This window comes from Limulus polyphemus, unplaced genomic scaffold (assembly GCF_000517525.1).
Source record: "Limulus polyphemus unplaced genomic scaffold, Limulus_polyphemus-2.1.2 Scaffold335, whole genome shotgun sequence".
In the NCBI taxonomy this organism is placed as follows: Eukaryota; Metazoa; Arthropoda; class Merostomata; order Xiphosura; family Limulidae; genus Limulus; species Limulus polyphemus.
Genome location: NW_013665945.1, coordinates 137,761 through 159,051, shown reverse-complemented (window position 1 = coordinate 159,051; position 21,291 = coordinate 137,761). Strand labels below are relative to the sequence as shown.

Genomic DNA, 21,291 nt, shown 5'->3' with positions numbered 1-21,291 from the left:
ATATATATATATATATATATATATTTTTTTTTATGCCAGCTGTTGGCTTTCTTGGCCTGGTTCTGTTCTTCTATGGCAGTGATAGACAAGATTGATATTGGATTTGACCAGGATCTTTCAATGCCAGAGGTAGGGACTTAACTTTCTTTGTTACACTATAATTATTTGTAAAATAGACGATATGGAAAACAAAAGTCATGCTAGAATGTCAATAATATTTAGTGAGTAAAATATTGAAGCTACAAAGAAATCAATAACTTCATGTCATTTCATGGGTAATTACTGTGTAACTGATTTACAAGTTTTGGTCATGGGGGTCTTTGTATCCAGTGCTAGATATTGTTGTTTTTACTTGCTTTTAAAACTTAAAAGAAGCTCTTGAATATGAGAAGCAAGAGATGTTACATTTACTAGTATTTTTATTTTCTAATGACTTGAATTTTCTGTCATTTAGTGATAAAAATCATTCAGTAAAATCAGTTAGGTGTTGAAAAAAGTAGTGTCTGTGATACTTTTTTTAATATTTGACACTCAGTGGTTTGATACAGAATGCTGAGATTTTACACAGCATTACTTCTAGGATTTTTTATCATAGACTATATAAAAACGGATGGAAACGTTCATAAACTGTGAACTTGGAAAAAAAAAAGTGGCTTATTTTAAATATTGCTAAGTGCCAGTCTTATTAGAATTAACATTTCTTGGATACAGGTAGATAATAATTACATTTCATCCTTGTCCTCACCTAGGATTCCTACATGTTAGATTATTTCAAGTACCTTTATCAGTACCTGTCAGTGGGACCTCCTGTTTACTTTGTTATCACAGATGGGTATAATTACTCGGATATTGAACACCAGAACAGACTCTGTGCACTGCCATCCTGCAGGAATGACAGCTTGTTTCTACAAATTAAGGGGGCAGCAGACATCAGTGAAAAGTATGTTGTCATTATAACTGTGGAATTTCAAAATGTTTACACTTTATATTAGAAATGCCATGTTAACTGATACGTGAAAAATACATATATGTTTCATTATCAATGCTGTGACTCCTCACATTTTATGCGGATTTTTCCATTTGTGTTTCATTGGTACCCGTTATATGAAAGTTTACAATATTTGACGTGTTTCAACATAGTCATTATGATATGGTTAATGGTTACACCACATTTTTAAAGGTAATTATTCAGTGGGAAAATTAACTCAGTTTACTCTTTTTACATAATTTTCAAAAAGGAAAATAAAATTATTTTTGTCAAACTTTTAAACTTCTGCATAAGCAGATCCAGCGAGGCTTTCTTGATTCAACCAAGAATGACATTTAACTTAAAGTTTTTTATTTTTTTTTACAATTTGTTGCACAATGTCTAAAATTTCTTACATGAATTTTTAGTTCATCTCATTTGATGCTTTATATATTGGATATTTATAACCTGTTCAATGTTTAATAATGAAAATACTTTAATATTTGTATCAGTACTTCCTGTAGTAACAAAATATGTTTCTTCTGTATGAAGACACATTATTGGCATATTGTGAGGGTAAAAACAAAGCAAGAAATCAGCAAGATCAAATGTACATATGTAGCTTATATATACTTATAGTAGTAAAAGCAAAGTATGTACAGTTTTGAGAGTGGTTGAATTCAGAATGCAGAGGTTGAATTGAAAATGCATCATTCAGGTTCTTTCAGAGGGGAGAGGGTCTCAGATTTTCGAGTTTCCTTCTAATTAAGTGTAATATGACAATATGAGTGAAAGATAAGTAGCCAAATGGACTGTAAATGTACTCTTTATATTTCTTATTATTTGAATTGTATTTTTTCTAATAAAGTGATGAAACTCAGAATTGTTACCCATTTTATAGTTGAATTAGAGAAGCCTCTAAAATTCATATCTTTGGGCAGGGGTGGACTGGATTCTAAAATTTTACCAGAAAAAACTTGAAGATGCTCACAAGTTTGTCATAAAAATAACAAAACAACATACTTTTTCAAGGGGGCCCACTGGGATTTCTCCCGATGTCTAAGTTAGGCCAGTCCTTGCTTGTCTTTGGGCACGTACAAGATACAAAGTTAATTGAATACTGATGCTTTTAAAATTTTATGTTATTTTATGGTAAATAAAAAATATTCTTATGAGTCTTTTTAATTTTACAAAGAAAGTCAATGCACACTTTCAGTTAATGTATTAAAAACTAGCAAAAATAGCTTAATCTGAACATTTTTTCACACTTTATATACAAAATTTGCAAAAACAAAGTTGCATAAAGTCTTTGAAATATATATATATATTCTATATGGTTTTTAATTGATACACAAAACAATTAAAATGCATTTCAAAACAGTTCCTTTTTTACTGAATTTTGGGTGTAATAGAACAGTTGTTGTCCAGGTCTAATTCTGCAGTTTGCTGATATTTTATCTGTTAAGGAAATACAGTGTGGTAATCAGTAACTTAACATTCAATATTTAGTATCTGTAAATACATAATAACCAGGTCATGTAAAAAAAATGGTATTTTTTAATGAATCTTTACCAGATCTTTCTAATACATTAAGTCTTGCATAATTACTGGTTAAAACATATATTTTAATTATGGTGTTTTCAGTAGCAAAGCAAAATTCCCATTTATTTTGTAATATTCAATGAAATTTTTACATTTAGGACTTACATAGCAGCACAACCGGCGAGTTGGTTGGATGATTACTTGGACTACATGAAGAGTCGACAGTGTTGCTTTGAACAACATAATAAAACTTTCTGTCCTTCCTATGCTGCAAACAATGGTGAGTGAATCTGTCAGAATGTATTTTGCAAGCTCTCACTTGTTATGCAGCAAACAATGGTGAGAATATTGATATGTGGCAAGTATATGTATTTGCCAACAAGCTTGATGTACACCGTTTTTGTATTTCGAATGTTTTTTAATATATGCACAAGAAACAACAAAGGTTATTACATGTTATGATTCACATAAACGTCTTGAAACTCACAAATAATATTGAGTCCTTTATCTGACCTAGAAATTCCTCAATATATTATTGAATATCCACGATGATCAGATCAATTCCAAGTGATTGTAGATAGCGATATCCAAGGTCCTAAAATGTTTCTGTAGAAAGCTCAAATGTTTAAGTCCTCTGAAGTTGAATGGCCTGCAGTATTCGAAACCTGTGAACGTTCCTGGTTATGCATTCAAGGTACCTGATTGATGTGTGTTATATCAGTCAAAGGTATAGCTTCCGACGTTGATAAATGTGATAACACTATGAAGCTAAATTTGAGTATCATGTGATTCTGGTAGAACACCTGGCTCATCTTATAATTCTAGAGGCATATCAGGCATTCAAAGTCTTCTATTCTTTAATATTATCATGCAACAATGTAGTAAATGCAGTAGTGATTGATAACACTTCTGACTGGCTATTATCTACCCTACACCATAATTTGGCACAAAAATGCCATTGTCAAATAGGCCCTCTGGATAATTTCTATTTAATAAAACTATTTTAATTCATTTAATCTGACACTTCTTTTCTGGTTATTATCTTCTGGACCATAAAACAATTAAAATATGTTTGTAAACATAAAGATATCAAGGATTCATACATTCTTATGGAATAAACATGAAATTTGATTAATAGATTTAATATAACCACAGCATAGGTTATGTAAGTTTCTAAATATAGATTTAACCTAAACAAACACTGGCATTAAATCTGTCACAGTTAAAATTTATTTTTTAAACTTTGCCCTTCCAATGCTCCGAACATTGTAAATGTATGTACTCGCAGCTAACAATGGTGAAGGAATGTATAAGAATATTTTTTACAAACTCAGTTCTTATGCAGCTAACAATGGTGAAGGGATGTGCTACAATATCTTGTACAGATTCTTAGTTCTTATGCAGCAAACTGTGGTAAATGAACTTATCAATATTTTTATTTGTAACATTTACTTCTTATGTTGAATGCTCTAAATTAACTACTGAGGTAGTAAACAATGGTTAGTTAACATGTCAAATTGTATTTTATTAACATTCTGTCCTTATACTGTACAAGGTAGTGAGTGAAAGTGCCTTAATGTCTTCTGTGAACTTTCATTTGATATGCTGTAATAAGCCTTTCTTTAATGTATTTGATATTATCTGTAAAATATTCTTGAAATCAAACTTAGCAGCATTTATTAAGCCTCAAACACTTGTGTATTACAATATTAGTTTCATAGGGTAATCTTTTGTTTTTCCAGATGTATTTTAAAACATATATCTGTCATTATCACAAAAATTTAGTAGAAATTGATATATGTGACAGTTAGGATGCAAGAATTTTATAATAAAAGGAGTTTAAATTAACTTTTGTTTTCTATGTAATTTTATGAAGCAAAAGTATCAGTTTTTGGGTTGTGTATGTTGTATTCTCTGGTCACTAGTATTCCTTACTGTGTTTCACATTAATTATAAATTGTATGTTCATATCAGAAGAAAAGTAGATCACAATATGGCATCAGTATTCACTATATGTGTTATTAGTTCTTAGGCTGTTTGAATTAACTAAACTGAGTTTCATTACATCAATGGTTTTTGTTTATGTATGCACCTACTAACTAAGTTTAGCAGAGATACAGATCATAACATTTCATGTAGGATTTTCTGTTACAGATGATTTAGAGTGTGAAAGTTGTGCTAAGCTTCAAATGCGTTCAGTTGGCTCAGAATTCAACCATTATCTGGAATACTTTTTACAAGATCTACCTAATGAGTATTGTGCTAAAGCGTAAGTGACAGTTTCTAATTGGTTTGTTTGATATAATGATAGTGATAATCATTACCAAATGCTAATAACATAAATGATACGTTGTTTTACTTTCAAGTTCACATGCTGCTAGAAAAAGAATCGCCAATAAAAACTCTTCAGGAGACACTTGTAGAAGAATAGGAAGTTTTCTGGTAGTTGACAACACTTAACTGTAATAGAGACAAATAGATAAAAGCCAAAAATTAGTAAACATATTTTTCTTTTCTTTTTGTTAGGTGTTTCATTTCCATAATCAGCTTTATAATTTTTATATGTTTTATCTAATAATGTTGTTTGAAAATAATATAGGAAAAACAGAACTATACAAAACACTTTGATCTGTGTAGTGACTAACAACATTCTTTTTTTTTCATGTTTTCAATGTGTTTTCCTTCCAACTTTGATTTTTGGTCGTTCAAAACTTTCTGAAATGTCTTGATAGATGGTAGAATTTTTGGCATTATGTATTTTAACAAAATTGAAATTTATAATGAAATGGTTATTATTACCAGTTCAGTTTTGTAACCAAATATATTTTGTATTGCTCTAGTGTGAAACATGACATAATATATGTCAGCCTTAAAAACAGTTATTACAACATCTAGTTGAATGTAGTGTAGTATATTTAATAATGACGTGTTTCTTGTGGACTATAGAAAATTGATTAAAGATATTGTTTTTCTTATACTACTTCAGAGGCAAGGCCCAGTTCAGCTCAGCTGTACAGTTGATTTCTGACAGTAATAACTCAGTCAGGGTGGGAGGTAAGGAAGTTTAACTGTGTTTATTATACTTGGAAAATATAAAACGTTTTGTACAATATCCTGATTGTTCCCATAGAAGTGTGGTAAAAGGTTTTACTCTATGCATATTGAACCAAATAAAGACCTACCAAAAACAAAAAGGTCCCTTCTAATACTATTCTTTTTTTGAAAGTTATGTTTTCAGAAACGTAAAATAAATTGCTTTGTGCTGAAATACTAAAATTACAACCAGTACTCTTTTATGTTTGATCAGAATGTAATACACAAGTAGTCAAATTCTCATAATCAATTTTACATGTGAAGAATGTGACATAAGATCAGTTTCAGGTTCTTCTAAAAATAAGTAGTAGTGTCTTAGTTTAAATGATGAAAGTAGTAGTTGGATGAGCCCTATTTATTCAGGAGGCATTTGCTATTAAAATCATACATACTACTTTGGATGTAATATTTTAAAAGTAAGAAGTATTCCTTTTGACACTATATTCATGATCTATAATTGTTTTCATAATCTTTTATGGGTACGTTACCAACTCTCACGATATCTGATATCTGTATTAACTCACTAAATTTTTTTAAATAATCATTTGAGCTATATGTTGATAAAGTGACTGTTTATTTTTTTTTCTTCAAATAATTACCAAATTCTTTCTTAAGCTACCCACTATATGACCTATCATACTATCCTCAAAACTTCCAAGGACTTTTACAAAGCTCTGGAGTTGTCACGTTATATATCAGAGAAACTGACTGAACAGATCAGAACTGATTCCACTGAATCAGATCTTCGTGTGTTTCCTTATAGGTAAATCTTTTTTTCTGGATTTTAGCCAATGGTTTAAATATACAAAGAAAAAATAAGTATAAATCCAATTACGCTTGGTAATAAATTGAGTATAGAATTTAAAATGTTAGAATGAGAATTTTTTTTAGTTCCACTACATTTTTAGTAATAACTATTATGATAACATTTGATCTCTAATAATGTGTTGTCCTTAAGTAAAGAAATAGCATATAATTTCATAATTAAATAAGATTTATCAGTGTTTTTCTGTATATTAGAGGTATATATATTTTTGTAATATTAGCAACTGCTTTTTACATGCATCCTCCCAGGCATTATTCGTTTTAGAGTTTACATAAAATGTCTCATCTTTCAGCATTGTTCATGTGTTTTATGAACAATATCTTACCATGTGGCCTGACACACTGAAGAGCTTGGGCTTCTCATTGGCTGCCATATTTATTGTTACTTTTCTGTTACTGGGACTGGATTTTTTTTCAGCTGCTATCATTGTGATTACCATTGTGATGATTATCATCAATCTGATGGGGTTGATGTACTGGTGGAACATCTCACTTAATGCTGTGTCATTAGTCAACTTGGTTGTGGTTAGTGATTTTCATTTTACACACTGTCTTTAGTCACTTTGGTTGTAGTTTGTAATTTCTTTCTTTGCATCTTTAGTCAACAAATAATGTGATGCATTACTTCATGGCAAAATTCAAGGCTATATTTCATTTAAACAGACCTTATTTTTACAATTTATTTGCAATAAGCTTATTGTTGTGCCATTTTCCTGATCAGATAATGAAATTAGCTTAATTATTATATTTAAAAAAATTTGTTGGAACTGACATGTACATATCCTAGGAATTTGTGTGCTCGCTAAAAATTGGTGCTGTATTAATTAATAGCTGTTTAGTGCAAAAGAACCTTCATTGTTAGAGAATGTTAATTAAATTAAAATTTTGTTGTAAATATAAAAAAAAAACAAGAAACAATGTAATTTGTGAGGTAAAAATAAATAAGATGTATTGAAGTCTGTATGAGTAAACCTGTTTTCTTTTTGCAGGCAGTTGGTATTTCTGTGGAATTCTGTTCTCACCTAACCAGACTGTTTGCAATTAGTCCTGCTCGTACCCGTACCAAAAGAGCACAAGATGCATTGGAACGCATTGGAAGTTCTGTGAGTAGTAATTCTGATAAACCTAAATATAAGACTTAATGGTTATTGTCCTTTAACTGTGTTCTAACACCATTTCAGTGATGTTAGTGATACTTGGTTGTTATTTCTTCAATGTTTCCATTTTGAAGTGGTTTTATGATTTTGATTTCTCGCAAACATTAAAAATTTTCATCACATGATATTGGATGAAATTCTAGATATGAGTAAGTTTAAATTTTTTTAATTTATAGTAGCCCCAGTTACCATAAGAAAATTAATCTTTTTTTTTTTAATAGCATAATATCACACCAGAACTTTTTGTTGTCAATGTAAGTGTAGTAGCTGGTAATTTGTCAAATAATTAAAACAAATTTCTAAGGTAATGTTAAAATGTAAAGTATTTTTGGACTTTTTATGTATTTTATGTTTATTTTGGTTTCAGATCTTATCAGGTATTACCCTCACTGACTGTGGGATCCTGGTTCTAGCCTTTGCAAAGTCTCAAATCTTTCAAGTGTTCTATTTTAGAATGTATGTGGGTATCATTGCATTTGGAACACTTCACAGCCTAATTTTTTTACCAGTGTTCCTAAGTGTAATTGGTAAGTTTATTGTTATTTGGTCTCATAGAATGTCTGTCTCATTTGTGGATTTTTTGTTACTTTTTTTTTTAGATGTTAACAACTTCTTCAATTTTGTAAACAAAATGTGAACTAGTATTATTTTCTTTATTATAAAACCAAATTTGATTTTACAGCAATATGAAAACAATAATTCACATATGATTAACAAAATCACACCATGACCAACTGCAGTTACAAGCAGTATTGGCTCTCATCATTCTTAATTAGGTAGAAAATATAATCCAATTTAACTTTATAAACACAAGGTACATTAACCCTATCAACCTGGGTCAAAGGCCATGTCATCACGTTTGTTGACACTCATTCAAAATCTTATTGTACTACTATTTTATGAATTTATGCCAGTAAGTTTGGTATCAAATTGTAGATTATAATTCAAATTTTAGTATTATATATTAGTTAATTTCTTAATTTAAAAGTAAATATTTAAGAAAACCACCTAAATATAGATTTTTATGTGTCACTTGGTATGTTGAATGTAGAATTGGTTTAAATTAGATGTTTGTGATATCCAAATACAAATCTATAGTTTCGTACAAAATTACCAATATTGACAAGCTAGACTATAAAAGAAGAACCTTTTATCTTTTTTATTTGTCGAGATATTGTAATTTTTACTGAATCAAACACAGTGGCCCTGCCCACCTCTTTACATTTTTTGGAAATGCTTACGTACACCTACTTCTGTCTGTAATGTGTGAATAACCAATAGAAACCTCAGAATGTTCCCCTAGTGGATTTCTCGGCCTTTTTGAAGTATTCGCGTGGCAAACACTTTTTTTTTTTCATGGTAGATTCCAAGCGATAAGATAAGACTTTAGTGAGCTCATATTTCTTTCTTTTTTTTAGACCTAAGTACAGCTTAGTTACTGAGCTTCATAAATTATATTAGAATTCTATGGCATTGATATAGTAACTTATGATTTTTTGGTTATTTCAAAATGTGTATATAAAATTATTTCATTTCACATCCTCAGTGTGTGAAATTGATAAGGCTTAGCAACCAACGACAAGCAGCAAATGAGTACAAAGTTTGTAACTAGAAGATATAATTGTTTGCTATACTTCTTTATTTAAGAAAAATAAGTTTAAGAACTTATTTGTAAATAGTAGTAATGGATATACATATATAATGTATTATAACTGAAATGTGACTGTATTTTACAAAATACTGGTCCACTAAAACATAGCCAAGACAGGTCACTTTGTAAAGGCCAGTTTTATATTCTTGGATACAGTAACATGAGTGCATCTGCACCACATCATTGCAACTTGTGTAATGTTAACCAGGCATGGTCAATATAATAAAAATAATAAATATATATAAATGTACGATGTTATGAGATTTATGCTATTTAGACTATACATTTGTATTTTTGTTATAATTTGTAGTCATTCTAGAACAAAAAAAAGCATAATTTATATTCACTTCCTAATTTTTATGGTGGTTATAAGGTCATTCAAGCCAACGAACCCATACAGAGATTTGATAGTGAAAATAACAGCTAAAATATCGTTTTTTTTTCTCAAAAAATGTTTGATAATTATCTGAAAATTATAAAGATTTTGCATGTGAAATTTTAAAATTTTCTGTTGCATAAAATTATCTTTAATCTTAAAATCAAAATTACTTTGCATGTTGGGTAGTTAACATTCAAAAACAAAAAAGGGCATGCAAAAACCATTAATTAAAAAAATCTTAAAACTTACTAAAAAAAATTGGATATTTGCATATGAAAGCCTTGTAATGTTTACCGATAATTTGCAAAATTTTGTGAAGATATGCTTACTAATTTAAAAGTTATAAGATGAAAACTATAAAAAGCACAAAATGGTTATGAGGTCAGTCCATGGGACCAAGCCCATGCTGAAAGAGCTAAGCCAGTATTTATAGCTGCTTTTTTCTGAGATTTAATCAAACAAAAATTGCTAGGTTTACAATGTAGTGTACTGGGACAACATGGATTCAACATATATTACTTTATGTTAAAGCTACCACATTTTCAGCCCCTGTGGCTACCCAGCAGTAAGCTTTAAGGCTTATGCCATAATTTAGGGTTCAATCCTTGGTACAGTCACAGCATAGATACATATAACTTTTTCTGTAGCTTTTTACCTAATCAAACTTGCAAGACTAGTACCTTAGCCACTAGAGGATTCTACAACTTCAGTTTTAAGGTATAATATTATTATTATTAACTCAGAATTTTGGAATTAAAAATTCAATAATGTAAAGTTCAAGATACAATAATTAAATAAGCCATTACACTAGAAGGCTACATTTGTTTCAAAATAAAGTACCTATTACCCATTAGAGGGTGCAACATTATTTTGTGTAAGGTATAGTGGTTACAAACAATTAAAAGGGATTGCAGCATTTTCATATTTAGTAGTTATGAGGATAAAATATTGGGCCTTGGCCATTATTGTGTCCCAAATTCAAAATAATATATATAGGTTTTTTTAAATAGAATTTGTAGTATGTACTGAAGGATCTTGGTTCTTATACTACTAACCCTGATGAAGCTGCAATGGCAAAATATTGGCGGAAATAAAATGTTATTACCTGAAGTGTAAAGGTTGTTTTATTTCCAACATGCAGTTTGTGTTCCCAGGAACCTTGAGGATATTTAAAGAAAGGCCCTACAGAAACATTTTATTAAAATGTGCCCATAAAATAGTTATTGGGAATAGAGAACATGTCAAGCATGCCTGTATCTTAATTAAGGGGTTAACGAATATAAATAATAATCAAGTTACCATAGTTTGGGCAGCTTATTTTTTTATGGTTATTATGTATGTTGGTTATGTTCTACTTTTTTGTATTTAAAAACATTCGAATAAGTACTGTAGACTGTGATGTTAAGTATGAAAAAATATAACATATATTTATTACAGTATAAATATTTTTATAAATTGATGACAATATGAACGGTTCTTGTTTCAGGACCTCCAGTCAATAGACAAAAACTATATGACCACATTCATCTACAAGACAAAAACTCTCAAGGCAAAATTACCCATACTGAAAGTGTAAGTATGAACTTGTAACACAGTAGTTTATAGGTTTTGTGTAAATACTGACTACTACTACTATTTTCAGATGCAAGATAATATCTAATTAAAAATGAAAAAAAAAAAAAATGGTTTTAAGATCACTAGAAAGATCTTTAGTACATCAACTTAAGGTGTAAAAATACACTCATCCTGAGAATTACTTGTAACGTTTTTGGAATATCTCATTCATTTCTGAATGCATCACAATAACAATGGTCAGTTTGAAATTTCTTTAGTTGAAATTTGATATCAAATTATTTGTGATTTTATTTTTTTTTGTAAAATGCAGTAACTTACCTTTAATATAAGATTATATTAGCTAATTTAAGAAATATATCAACATGTTTACTATTAATGGAAAGTGTGGTATTAAAACTGGAATGTGACTTAATGAAAAAGTCTTAATTTTACAAAATGATGTTAATAAAAAATTTAAAAATTGTATAATAATGCAATCATAATTCAATTTTAAAGCAAGATACATAATTTTTCGTATGTCATACTGAGGCTTTAACACCATACTACCCAAAACTTTGAGGTAGCTTTAAGCTTGTTAACATAATCTTACTAATTAGATCAGTATTGGCTTTTACAAAAATGTGAATTTCAACATTTACTTAGTATTGGATTTCAAAAACATAGCTTTGTCAAAATCGAACTTTGCCTTTTTTCTGTTAGATCTTCATAAATGAATGAAATATTCTAGAAACATTGCAAATATCCCCTAAGGCAGGTGTACATGTCATTTTGAGAACATTACATAGTAATGCACTGAAAAAACTTAAACCTGCTAGTCTGTTTTATTATTTTTAGTATTCTGCAAACCACACAGCGAAGGATTACAAAAGGTGTAAAAAATTAAGAATATTTAAAATAATTTTTTGTTCTTCCTTACAAAGAATTGATAGATGTCCTTAACATAAATAAGTCTGCAAATCATGCTAAATATATTTAAGAACAATTATTTAGATTTGCTTGTAAAACTTGATTTCTTTTGTTTTGTATGTGTGTACAAGGTTTGCCTTTTTTTTCTGTCAGACTACTTATTTTTGTTCAGATGAATGAAATATTCCAAAAACATTGAGAGTATCACCCAGGCAGGTGTCATTTATAGAACATTACATAGTAATACATTGAAAAAACACACACGCATGTGCTTTTTTTATATTGAAATCTTTTGTGATAAAAATTAATTATTTATATTTTCTATTCTAGGTTAATATGTGAAAAAACAAAAAGCAGCTTCGGATTAGAAAGTGGGTTATCATCTGTTTGATAACAACAATAAAGACAAATCAACATACTGCATGAAACTGGGTAGCTGTTCAGGTGTTGTGATTTATACAATATATTCTGAAGAAGAATGTAGTTTCCCTTACAAATATTTTAGATATACTATTAAAAAACACATTTAACTATGTTAAGAGAAAACTAATGTTTATTTAATACTTTTTTTATTTTTATCTGTGATTTATGACATTTAGCATCTTTGTATAAAATATATATACCTTTTTTTAAAAAGTATATCAGCATTTATACATAACTCAGTGTTGTAAAATGTTCTGTTTTTTATTAATAGTTAACATACTCAATTTCTGGTGACTCAACAACCAGGGCTTCAATGAATACAGCTTAGATTTGTTCTTCTTGTAGACTGTTTAACAGTTTCATCATAAAAGTTTAGTAATTGAAATTGTAAAATAAACTTTTTGGTATATTTTTCTAACAAAATACCTTAGTTAGTAAAAGTTCTAATCAACTAGATATTACTATTTAATTTTTACTTTGTAATAGTAATGAAGTGTTTGCAAATGATTGTTCATTTACTGCCTTAAATTTCTCATATTTCTATTATAGAAAGCTCTCTCTCTCTTTTTAAATGGCCATGGATCCTTAAATATATATTTTTTTATAAAAAATTTGTGAGAATGGCAAACATGGTGTTTTATTATTCCTTTTGCATTTTATTTTGTAATTTTAAAAGTCGGCTTGTAGATTAACAATACAAATAGTTGTTAGTTATAAGGAGAGTTTAATTTCCTATAGACATGGTAGTAGAAGGTGAAATTTAAGATTTGCATTGTGTTAACTTTTAAACTGCTAGTTCTTAAAGTTAAAATTGTTTTGTGCATGCATTTCTGCAGTTGTTGTACATCTACTTGTTGTTATATGTTAAATGAAAACAGGAATAATGTATTCTGTGATACTCTCATGTTCATATACCGAGTTCATGGTTAATACATACACTGAAGATGTGGTTAAGCTTCAGTGCATATAAGCCCCTTTTTTCTTGAGTGGCATTCCAATAACTAGGTTATTTTCTAATATCTTGTAATCATCTGCATTAAGGTGGAAAAATTGGCAATGGAAACATTTTGAAACTGCTATACAAATCTTGTGTCATATGTGCGTGTATAAGAGTTCACTCAATTTCACTTTATCATAACCATGATGAAAAATGTATGAAATTATTAGTAATAAATCATACTCTGAATTTATGAAATTGTACATTTTTCCTTACTAAGTAATTTCAAATGTACATGGCTTGCAATGTAAAATAACTCTCATTTTGTTAATGATTTAATGAGTTACAAAGTTACTTTAACTCAAGATTTTGATGGGAAGATCAAAACACATTTCAACTCTGTGATTTGACTAATATGGATTGACTTTCAAAGATTTGTCTATGTAAAATAAACAAAAAAAAAACTGCTCATCAAAAGTAGGAATTGAAACCTTGCAATATCTAAAGACTATAGTTGTGAGTAAAAAAAAAACTAGCAATTTATAGAAATCATTTATTAAATATTGTCTTAACAACATTTAGGTTTTTTGACTATATATAAACATAATATCTTACTTCTGTAGATTATTAGATTTTGTTTCTCCTTTGACTGCTACAATAGTGTGACCAGAAATGTCAGTCTGAAATAAATTTCCATTAAGTATGTCATTGTATATCCTGAGAATTAGAATTATTTATATATAAAGAAAATCATTTTTGCTCTGTATTTATGATTTTTTAAGAGCAATTAAAAGTCGTTCTTTTCGAAATTATAGATGTTGTCTTTTTTCAATGGTAAAAAATATTAAACTAGGAAATATCGGACATCAATCAAGCACAGATGTAACTGTTACATTATGAACATTAAGCCAAACGTCAGCACAAAATTATCTCGATTGACATATAACTGCTTCTGAGAAGAGGTAACCAAGCTAAAAGAATATTGAAATTGGCATAGTTCTATAAATGGTGGAATGAGCAAAGTTGGAGACGTTTGATCTTTATAGATTAATCCATCAGTTTATATTACGGCAATGAAAAGAATGGTATTATATAGTGAAGAATGTTGGTGGATCATTGCAAGTTTTGGGCTGCATTTCAGTGAACAGTGTCTTTGATTGACACAAAATAATGGCACCTTGACTGCTGACAAGAACACAAAAATTCTCTTACATAATGCCATTTCCTCCGGACAAGACTTAACAGGCAGGAATTCAACTTCCAGCATAAAGTAAATGTTGTTGTAAAGAGATCAATGAACACACACAGCCATTGCTTAGCCTGCACAAAATGCATACTGATAAATTGAATGGTAGCATACAAAAAAGTGTACTGCTCTGTATAAAGCTTAGATCTCACATAGAAAATACTAGTGCATTGTTGAACTTGCTTGCTTTATTTTCTGTAAAGTTTTGTACCATTAATAATTGACAGTCTAGTTTCCATAATTGTTTATAAATCTTTTATTTGTATTGTTTTACTTTTTCATAATTATTTCCATTATTATATATGTTAATTTCATACAAATGACTTCTCTGTTATAATTATTTATTTACCCTGAACTTAAATTTACTTACGATGTTTTAAAACTTTGGATATTGAATGATTTCAATCTACAGTGAAGGAATTTAATAGTTTACTAAGGACTGCTCCTGTCTTCTGTTTGGGGTTCAGAGACATTTTTCAGACTGTACTGAGTCCTTAGGGGTCTATCAGCAGTATATTATCAAAACTTTTACGTAGGAGGCTCAATGTAACTGATTTTAGCATGCTGTGGAGGGAAGCAGTGGGCTAGAAAAGGGTCTGGGGACACAAGACAAAGAACATCATTGTGCGTACATTCATAGCTTGAAAAACAGAGTAAACATCGTCAAAAAAGTATAAAGTTTAATACCTATAGGAAGGCAATTAAAGAGAAACATGCTGAGATGGAAATAAAAACCTCAAAATGATGTATTTATACACATGTCAATTATTTATGAGGAACTTCTGAAACTGCAGTGTTTGATAAGCTAGTATGTTATTTAAAGTAAAGAGTGACATTTTTGTAAGTGTTTATGTTAAACATTTATAGGTGTGGTGAAGTATAATGTAAAATTAAAGACTTATCACTGTTCAAAAGCCAATCATAAAAGAAGAGATCAGGTGTAATATACTTTGCCCCACCCTCAAACATTTTCCAAAACTGTAGATTTAATGTGATTCATGTCATGTAGTACCTTTGTTATACTGTTTGTAATATTTCTAAAATTGACTACATATGCTTAATTTTGGGCTTGTAACATAAAGTTGTCTACAGACTTTTCACAAAAATTGTAAACAAATTATACAGTGATAAGGTGAATAGAAAGCAAGTGAATTTCTTTCTACTTTGGTAGCAGTTCATTCTTTATGTTTGGAATCTAGTTGGACAATTGTGTGCCCGATAACAAGAAATAATCTTAAGAGTTTAAATGTATCTATACTAATAAGTTTCATCTATTAGTTCTGTTCATAAACTTGCAAGAACCCTAGTACCAGTATTGCAAATGATTAGAATTCAGCATCCATGGTACTAACTCTATACCTACATAAAATTTTGTTTGTTGAATTTTGTGCTAAGCTACTCAAGGGCTAGTTGCACTAACTATCCCTAATTTTGAAGTCATAGACCAGAATGAAGACAGCTGATTAACCTGCTAAATTGTGAGCTATTCTAGTCCAAGAGTAGGATTCCCCCATAAAAATATTTACTGTTGTAAAGAACTATGGACTTAATTTTTATCTTTACCACTAGTCTGCTTCACCTAGGTGGTAAATCTAAAATACTGTAAAACAATCAAAAGAGAAAATCATTCTTTATTAATGGATAGAAAATTTTACCAACATTGAAGTCTTAAATGTTCTAAAAACTTAAACAAAGTTTTTGATGGAAATATTTATATGGTCCAAAGTCAAGAATGTTCAAGAAGTGACATCATCCAATAATCATTTTTCTGGTGGGAAAGTACAAGACACTTCTTACACTTGTAAGTCTGTAAGAATCTACTACTGGCATGTCAAATGAAGTTTGACTTTGATTAGAGATAGGAAACAGATATAAATGTGCCAATATTATTACAATCATTCTCAATGTAATACTTAGGTCATGATTATCATTTCATGTAAGCATTGTAAATGATCTATGTAATGCAATAAGTTTTCAACAGTGGTTTCTAACATTCTGTAGATCAGTTATGGAATATTAAACACAATTTTAAAATAATGCTAATCCATATTTATTAGTTCAATAATCCACTTAAAGTTAAAAAGTAAGAATTATCATGCACAAAATACCGAAGAACTTTTCCAAACATCCCATTGTCGAATAAAGTACAACCTAAACTGTTGCAGACCTGCTTGGGTCCAGTAAAATGTTCCCTGTCAAAATGAATTGTAGTAAATCTTGCCTTAATTATTAGATAGTCATTGAAATGTTAATTTTAGTAATTAGTTACATATCAAACATGTCCTGAGCTGTCAGCAGTGGAGATCCATGGCAGGATTTGACTTCTTCAGGCAAGAATGATCCAAAGTCTTAAAAATAAAATAAAAAATTCTGTAGTGAATGCTTCAAGAAGGTAAAACATTACTGACTAGATCTAAATAGCATAGAATGTTTATTATACATATACAGTTATGTCCAAACACTTTTACAACTGACCTTAAAAATATGTAAGCATTTAATTTTTTCAGTCTAATATATATATAGGTATTTTTTTATTTCGTATATACAAGTAATAAAAATCATTTTGTAAATGTATAATACAGCTATATATATATATATAGATCACCACTACAACTTTCAGTATTAACATTTAATTTTACACTGTAGAATGCACGTCTGTACAATGTCACAAGTAATGAAACTCCGAGTGTAAAGAGATAACAGTGAGAAGCAGAAATAAATAACAAAACTGGCTAGAGTAAATTATCCACATTCTGGAAGGAAGAATGCTAGCCAACTTGATAATGAATCTGACAAACTGTCATAAAAACTTGAAAGTTTGCAATGTTACCAAAGAACTTCAAAAAGAAAATGAGCTGAATGCCAGGACACAAAATATGCAGTGGACTGAGGAACAATGAAAATGACTGACTCCATCCAATTTTGGGATCTCAGGTAAAATAAGACACATCATGTCATAAAAAAATACTACTGTAATTTTCCCAATATGATATGCATTTTTTCCCGTAAAATTTTATCTAGAGGTAATGGTACATATATGTTAGCAAATCTAATTTATTTATTTTCTTACAGCAATCTAGACCATCTTTTCTGACACACATTGTGAAAAATAATGCATACATACTAGAAATGCTGTGTTTCGATTGGTGTCTTATTGAGTCTCTCTGTTTCTAAGGTATAAATGAGAATTGTCTCCCATTTTCATTCATTTTCAGTATGTAAACATGATGTTTAAATTAATTGATCAAGAAGCTAAGTTGTGTGATTTTTAAGGTTTATTTACATGTATATTTAGAAATGTTTGGAAATACAAAACTAGTTACTGCTACATTATGTCTGATATTCAAAACTGCATGACTAATGAACATTGGCTGAAAATAAATTTTGGGAATGCTTATTGGCCAACCACAATTGCAACATAGCAATCACTACAGATCATATGGACACTCTAACATTTTAGTCATCAAAGGGTTACTTTGACTGCTTTATTACAAGTGTAAGTGCATATTATTTATGGCAATAAGGCAAATTTGACTCTCTATTGATAAAGAACTGAGTGCTTATTATATTTGGAAAATTACTGTACATGTTCTCCCATTCTCTAATAAAGTGCTAGAATATGGGAGATATTGTGAATACTGTGCCAAAAATGACAATGAAAAGCTATAGAAAATCATAGTTTCAAAATGTGGACTGTTCCTAAATGCATAATGTCGATGTTTTTCTGCTTAACCAGGTCAGTTTAGTTGAAAGCAAAACTACTGAAATTAAATTTCTGAACTTAATGGGGAATTTTTTACTCCACTAGAAACTATTAAACAAACATTTCAGTTTTTTTTTTTATTAAAAACAACAACAACTAACTCGTTTCAAAATGTAACCAAAAAGAGTCATCAAGCACAAGGCACACTCAGGATTAAAAAAATGCATTTAGAATTTAGACACACAGATATTTGGTCTGCTATGCCTGTAACTGTTTAATAACAAGGCTTACTTCTAAGATTAACTCTTTCAGTACAATAGTGTGTCAAAGTGCACTCACAAACTTGTAGATTACATTCAAAATTTAATTAAATAAATTTATTATCAATGTATGTTAATAAACTTGGCATCAAAATTTAGTTTATGATTAGTTTTGTATAAATTTTAATTTCTTAATTTAAAATGAAATAGTTAAATAAATTTTCAATCTTCATTTGTTTGTGTCCTGACGAGTTTCCACTCTGAATTCTCCTTTTTAGATTTTCTATCTGCCCAAATAGGGCTTTAAGAGTGTCCAGCCATTTAGAAACACAAACTATAGATAGTAAAAGGCCAGAATATAATATTTGAGCCTTCTGTCTTCTCAATTTGCTGAGATATCAATAAATTTGCAAACCCACCAGACAAGCCCTTTCCTTTTAGTGGGCATACACAGACAGTTGACCTTAGATTCTTTGTCTGTGATTGTTGTTGTTCAACTCTGAGCAACTAAAAGTTTTTAACTGTTTTAAGCTTAGCTAGAAAAGCCAGTTAAATGACAGTAGTTTTGTGACATTCCACTCTAATACCGGATATGTTCTATATTCTAAAATGCATATTTGAAAGCTATATGAATTTTTATTTTAATAACTAATTTAATGAGAAAAAAGTAGAGCTACTGTGCCCCATAGCATCAGATGTAAGTGCTAAATTTCTTGTTTTTTTTTATGTATATTTTTTATTTGATATTAAATACTAGTAGAGATCCACAAAATGTTTGCTGTCAAATTAGTATAATTATTGCAACAGTATTTCTTTAAATACAAGATTTGTAGAACAATACAAAAGAAATGTAATTATAGGCACTCAAATGAGCAAGTCCACTTGTATCTAGGTCACACTTTATAAAACCTTAACTAATGTTAGGCCTAAACTATATTGTACTTAATACTATCTATAAATATATTTATTATGTATTCTAGGACCTAACATAGACCTTTTTGACAACTTCAAGCTTTTGATGTTATTTTACTAAATGGTTAATAAAGAATATTTACATCTACTTTTTCTTGTTATTCCTTCATTCACAGAACAGTTATAGTCTCTTTTTTGTTGAGCTTTCCAGCTCTCTGGCACAGGTAAGTGCTTGCACTGTTTTTCTGGGTAAAATTCTTACTGCACATGATTATAAAAAGTACAGACAGCAGAATTACAGTATGACAAGATTTCAGTGTCTGCAATTAGAATTCTTTTGTATTATTCTGGAAATTCTGTATTTAAAGAAGTATTGTTGCAATAAATACATTAATCTGAGTGTAAATGTCTTGCGAGTCTCTGCTAGTCTATTATAATACTACACAGTTTTTGTCTCTCATGATAATGAGCATGCACCTTACTATCTAAATACACATGCATGCACACGTCATTTCCATAACGGACAAACGAACAACTGTATTATTATTATATAGATATTTTAACAAAGTACTCCTATGTAAAACTTAGAAAATTCTAGGTTAGGTAACAAAACATAAATTTTAAATTTCATTAGTTCAGTCAATCAGTAATTCAAGCTCAAGATGTTACACATGGCTGTAACCTGATCATTTGTTTACCATAAATTCAAACAGGAACATGGTGTTGTGATTTATTGTGAAGCTTCTTTGACTACCTATTTTATTATTATTCTATGCAAAATTTATAAAGCTTTAGAATACACTCTGTAACCAAGTACCAATCTTATAAAAAATTATACAAAAAAGTATTAGGAAAAAAAATTATTGCTAAATAATAAAGCTATGTAGGGCTGGCTACTGAACTTACAAAAAGGAATGAAACAAGATAGGGAAGGAAGTGGGCATACCACTTGATCTGGCTAATGATCACATAGCACACTAAGTTGTCTCAATTTTACATGGAGAATAAAATCCCTACATTAAAGGCTTCCTCACTGGCAAAACAAATAAAACCAGTCATAAAAAGGTTAATTTATTGTAAAATAGCCATAAAAATAATATTCTAAAGTTAACTAAAGGAAAGGTATAATGTTGAAAGATGAGATTCTATTCAAACACCAAGCTTTCAACAGACAAAGTGGGGTATCCAGGAAGGTAGGGATTTTATTCTCCATGTAAAGTCGAGACAGCTTAATCTGCTATGTGAACATTAGCTGATCAAGTGATAAATCTACTTCCATCCCTATCTTGTTTAGTTCCTTTTTTCAAGTTCAGTAGCAAGCTCTACATAGCTTTTTTTTTAGCAATATACATTTTTCTTTATACTTATTTTACAATTATACATTTATGATGTGAAATTCACCAAGTGATAATAATTTCTAATTTGGTGCATGTGTGTATTTCTCATCTTACTCCTATCTAATATTAACCATAATAAGAATCAGATTTTACTTTTTTAATAAATTTGCAGTTATTATATTATGTTACTTTGCAGAAGAATAACAATAGTTTAGGCTACTGAAAACAGAACAAACATTATAGACAATTTGGTTGTATGATACAAGTTTTTACATTAATAAGATAGACAGTTATTACTAAGAGAAGTAATATATATATATATATATATATATATATATATGATACAAGTACACAATATAAGTAAACTACTACTGTCAG

General features: G+C 29.4%; 2 protein-coding genes across 2 annotated transcripts in view; one reads left to right on the top strand and one right to left on the bottom strand.

Annotated features, from left to right (window-relative positions):
• The window catches only part of LOC106457464 (Niemann-Pick C1 protein-like), a 61,110-nt gene extending 46,846 nt beyond the window's left edge, over nt 1-14,264 (top strand). The window contains exons 16-26 of the mRNA XM_022383416.1: nt 40-129; nt 750-940; nt 2,668-2,789; nt 4,664-4,778; nt 5,496-5,563; nt 6,218-6,365; nt 6,721-6,952; nt 7,417-7,530; nt 7,952-8,111; nt 11,101-11,186; nt 12,426-14,264. Of these exons, the coding sequence (XP_022239124.1) occupies nt 40-129; nt 750-940; nt 2,668-2,789; nt 4,664-4,778; nt 5,496-5,563; nt 6,218-6,365; nt 6,721-6,952; nt 7,417-7,530; nt 7,952-8,111; nt 11,101-11,186; nt 12,426-12,437 (1,338 nt within the window). The 3' untranslated portion in view covers nt 12,438-14,264. The remainder of the gene's footprint in view (nt 1-39; nt 130-749; nt 941-2,667; nt 2,790-4,663; nt 4,779-5,495; nt 5,564-6,217; nt 6,366-6,720; nt 6,953-7,416; nt 7,531-7,951; nt 8,112-11,100; nt 11,187-12,425) is intronic.
• A 2,471-nt stretch (nt 14,265-16,735) lies between these two features.
• Nucleotides 16,736-21,291, bottom strand: part of LOC106457471 (programmed cell death protein 2-like) — a 27,531-nt gene continuing 22,975 nt past the window's right edge. The window contains exon 8 of the mRNA XM_013916890.2: nt 16,736-17,049. The gene's annotated coding sequence lies outside the window, so the exon portion shown is untranslated. The remainder of the gene's footprint in view (nt 17,050-21,291) is intronic.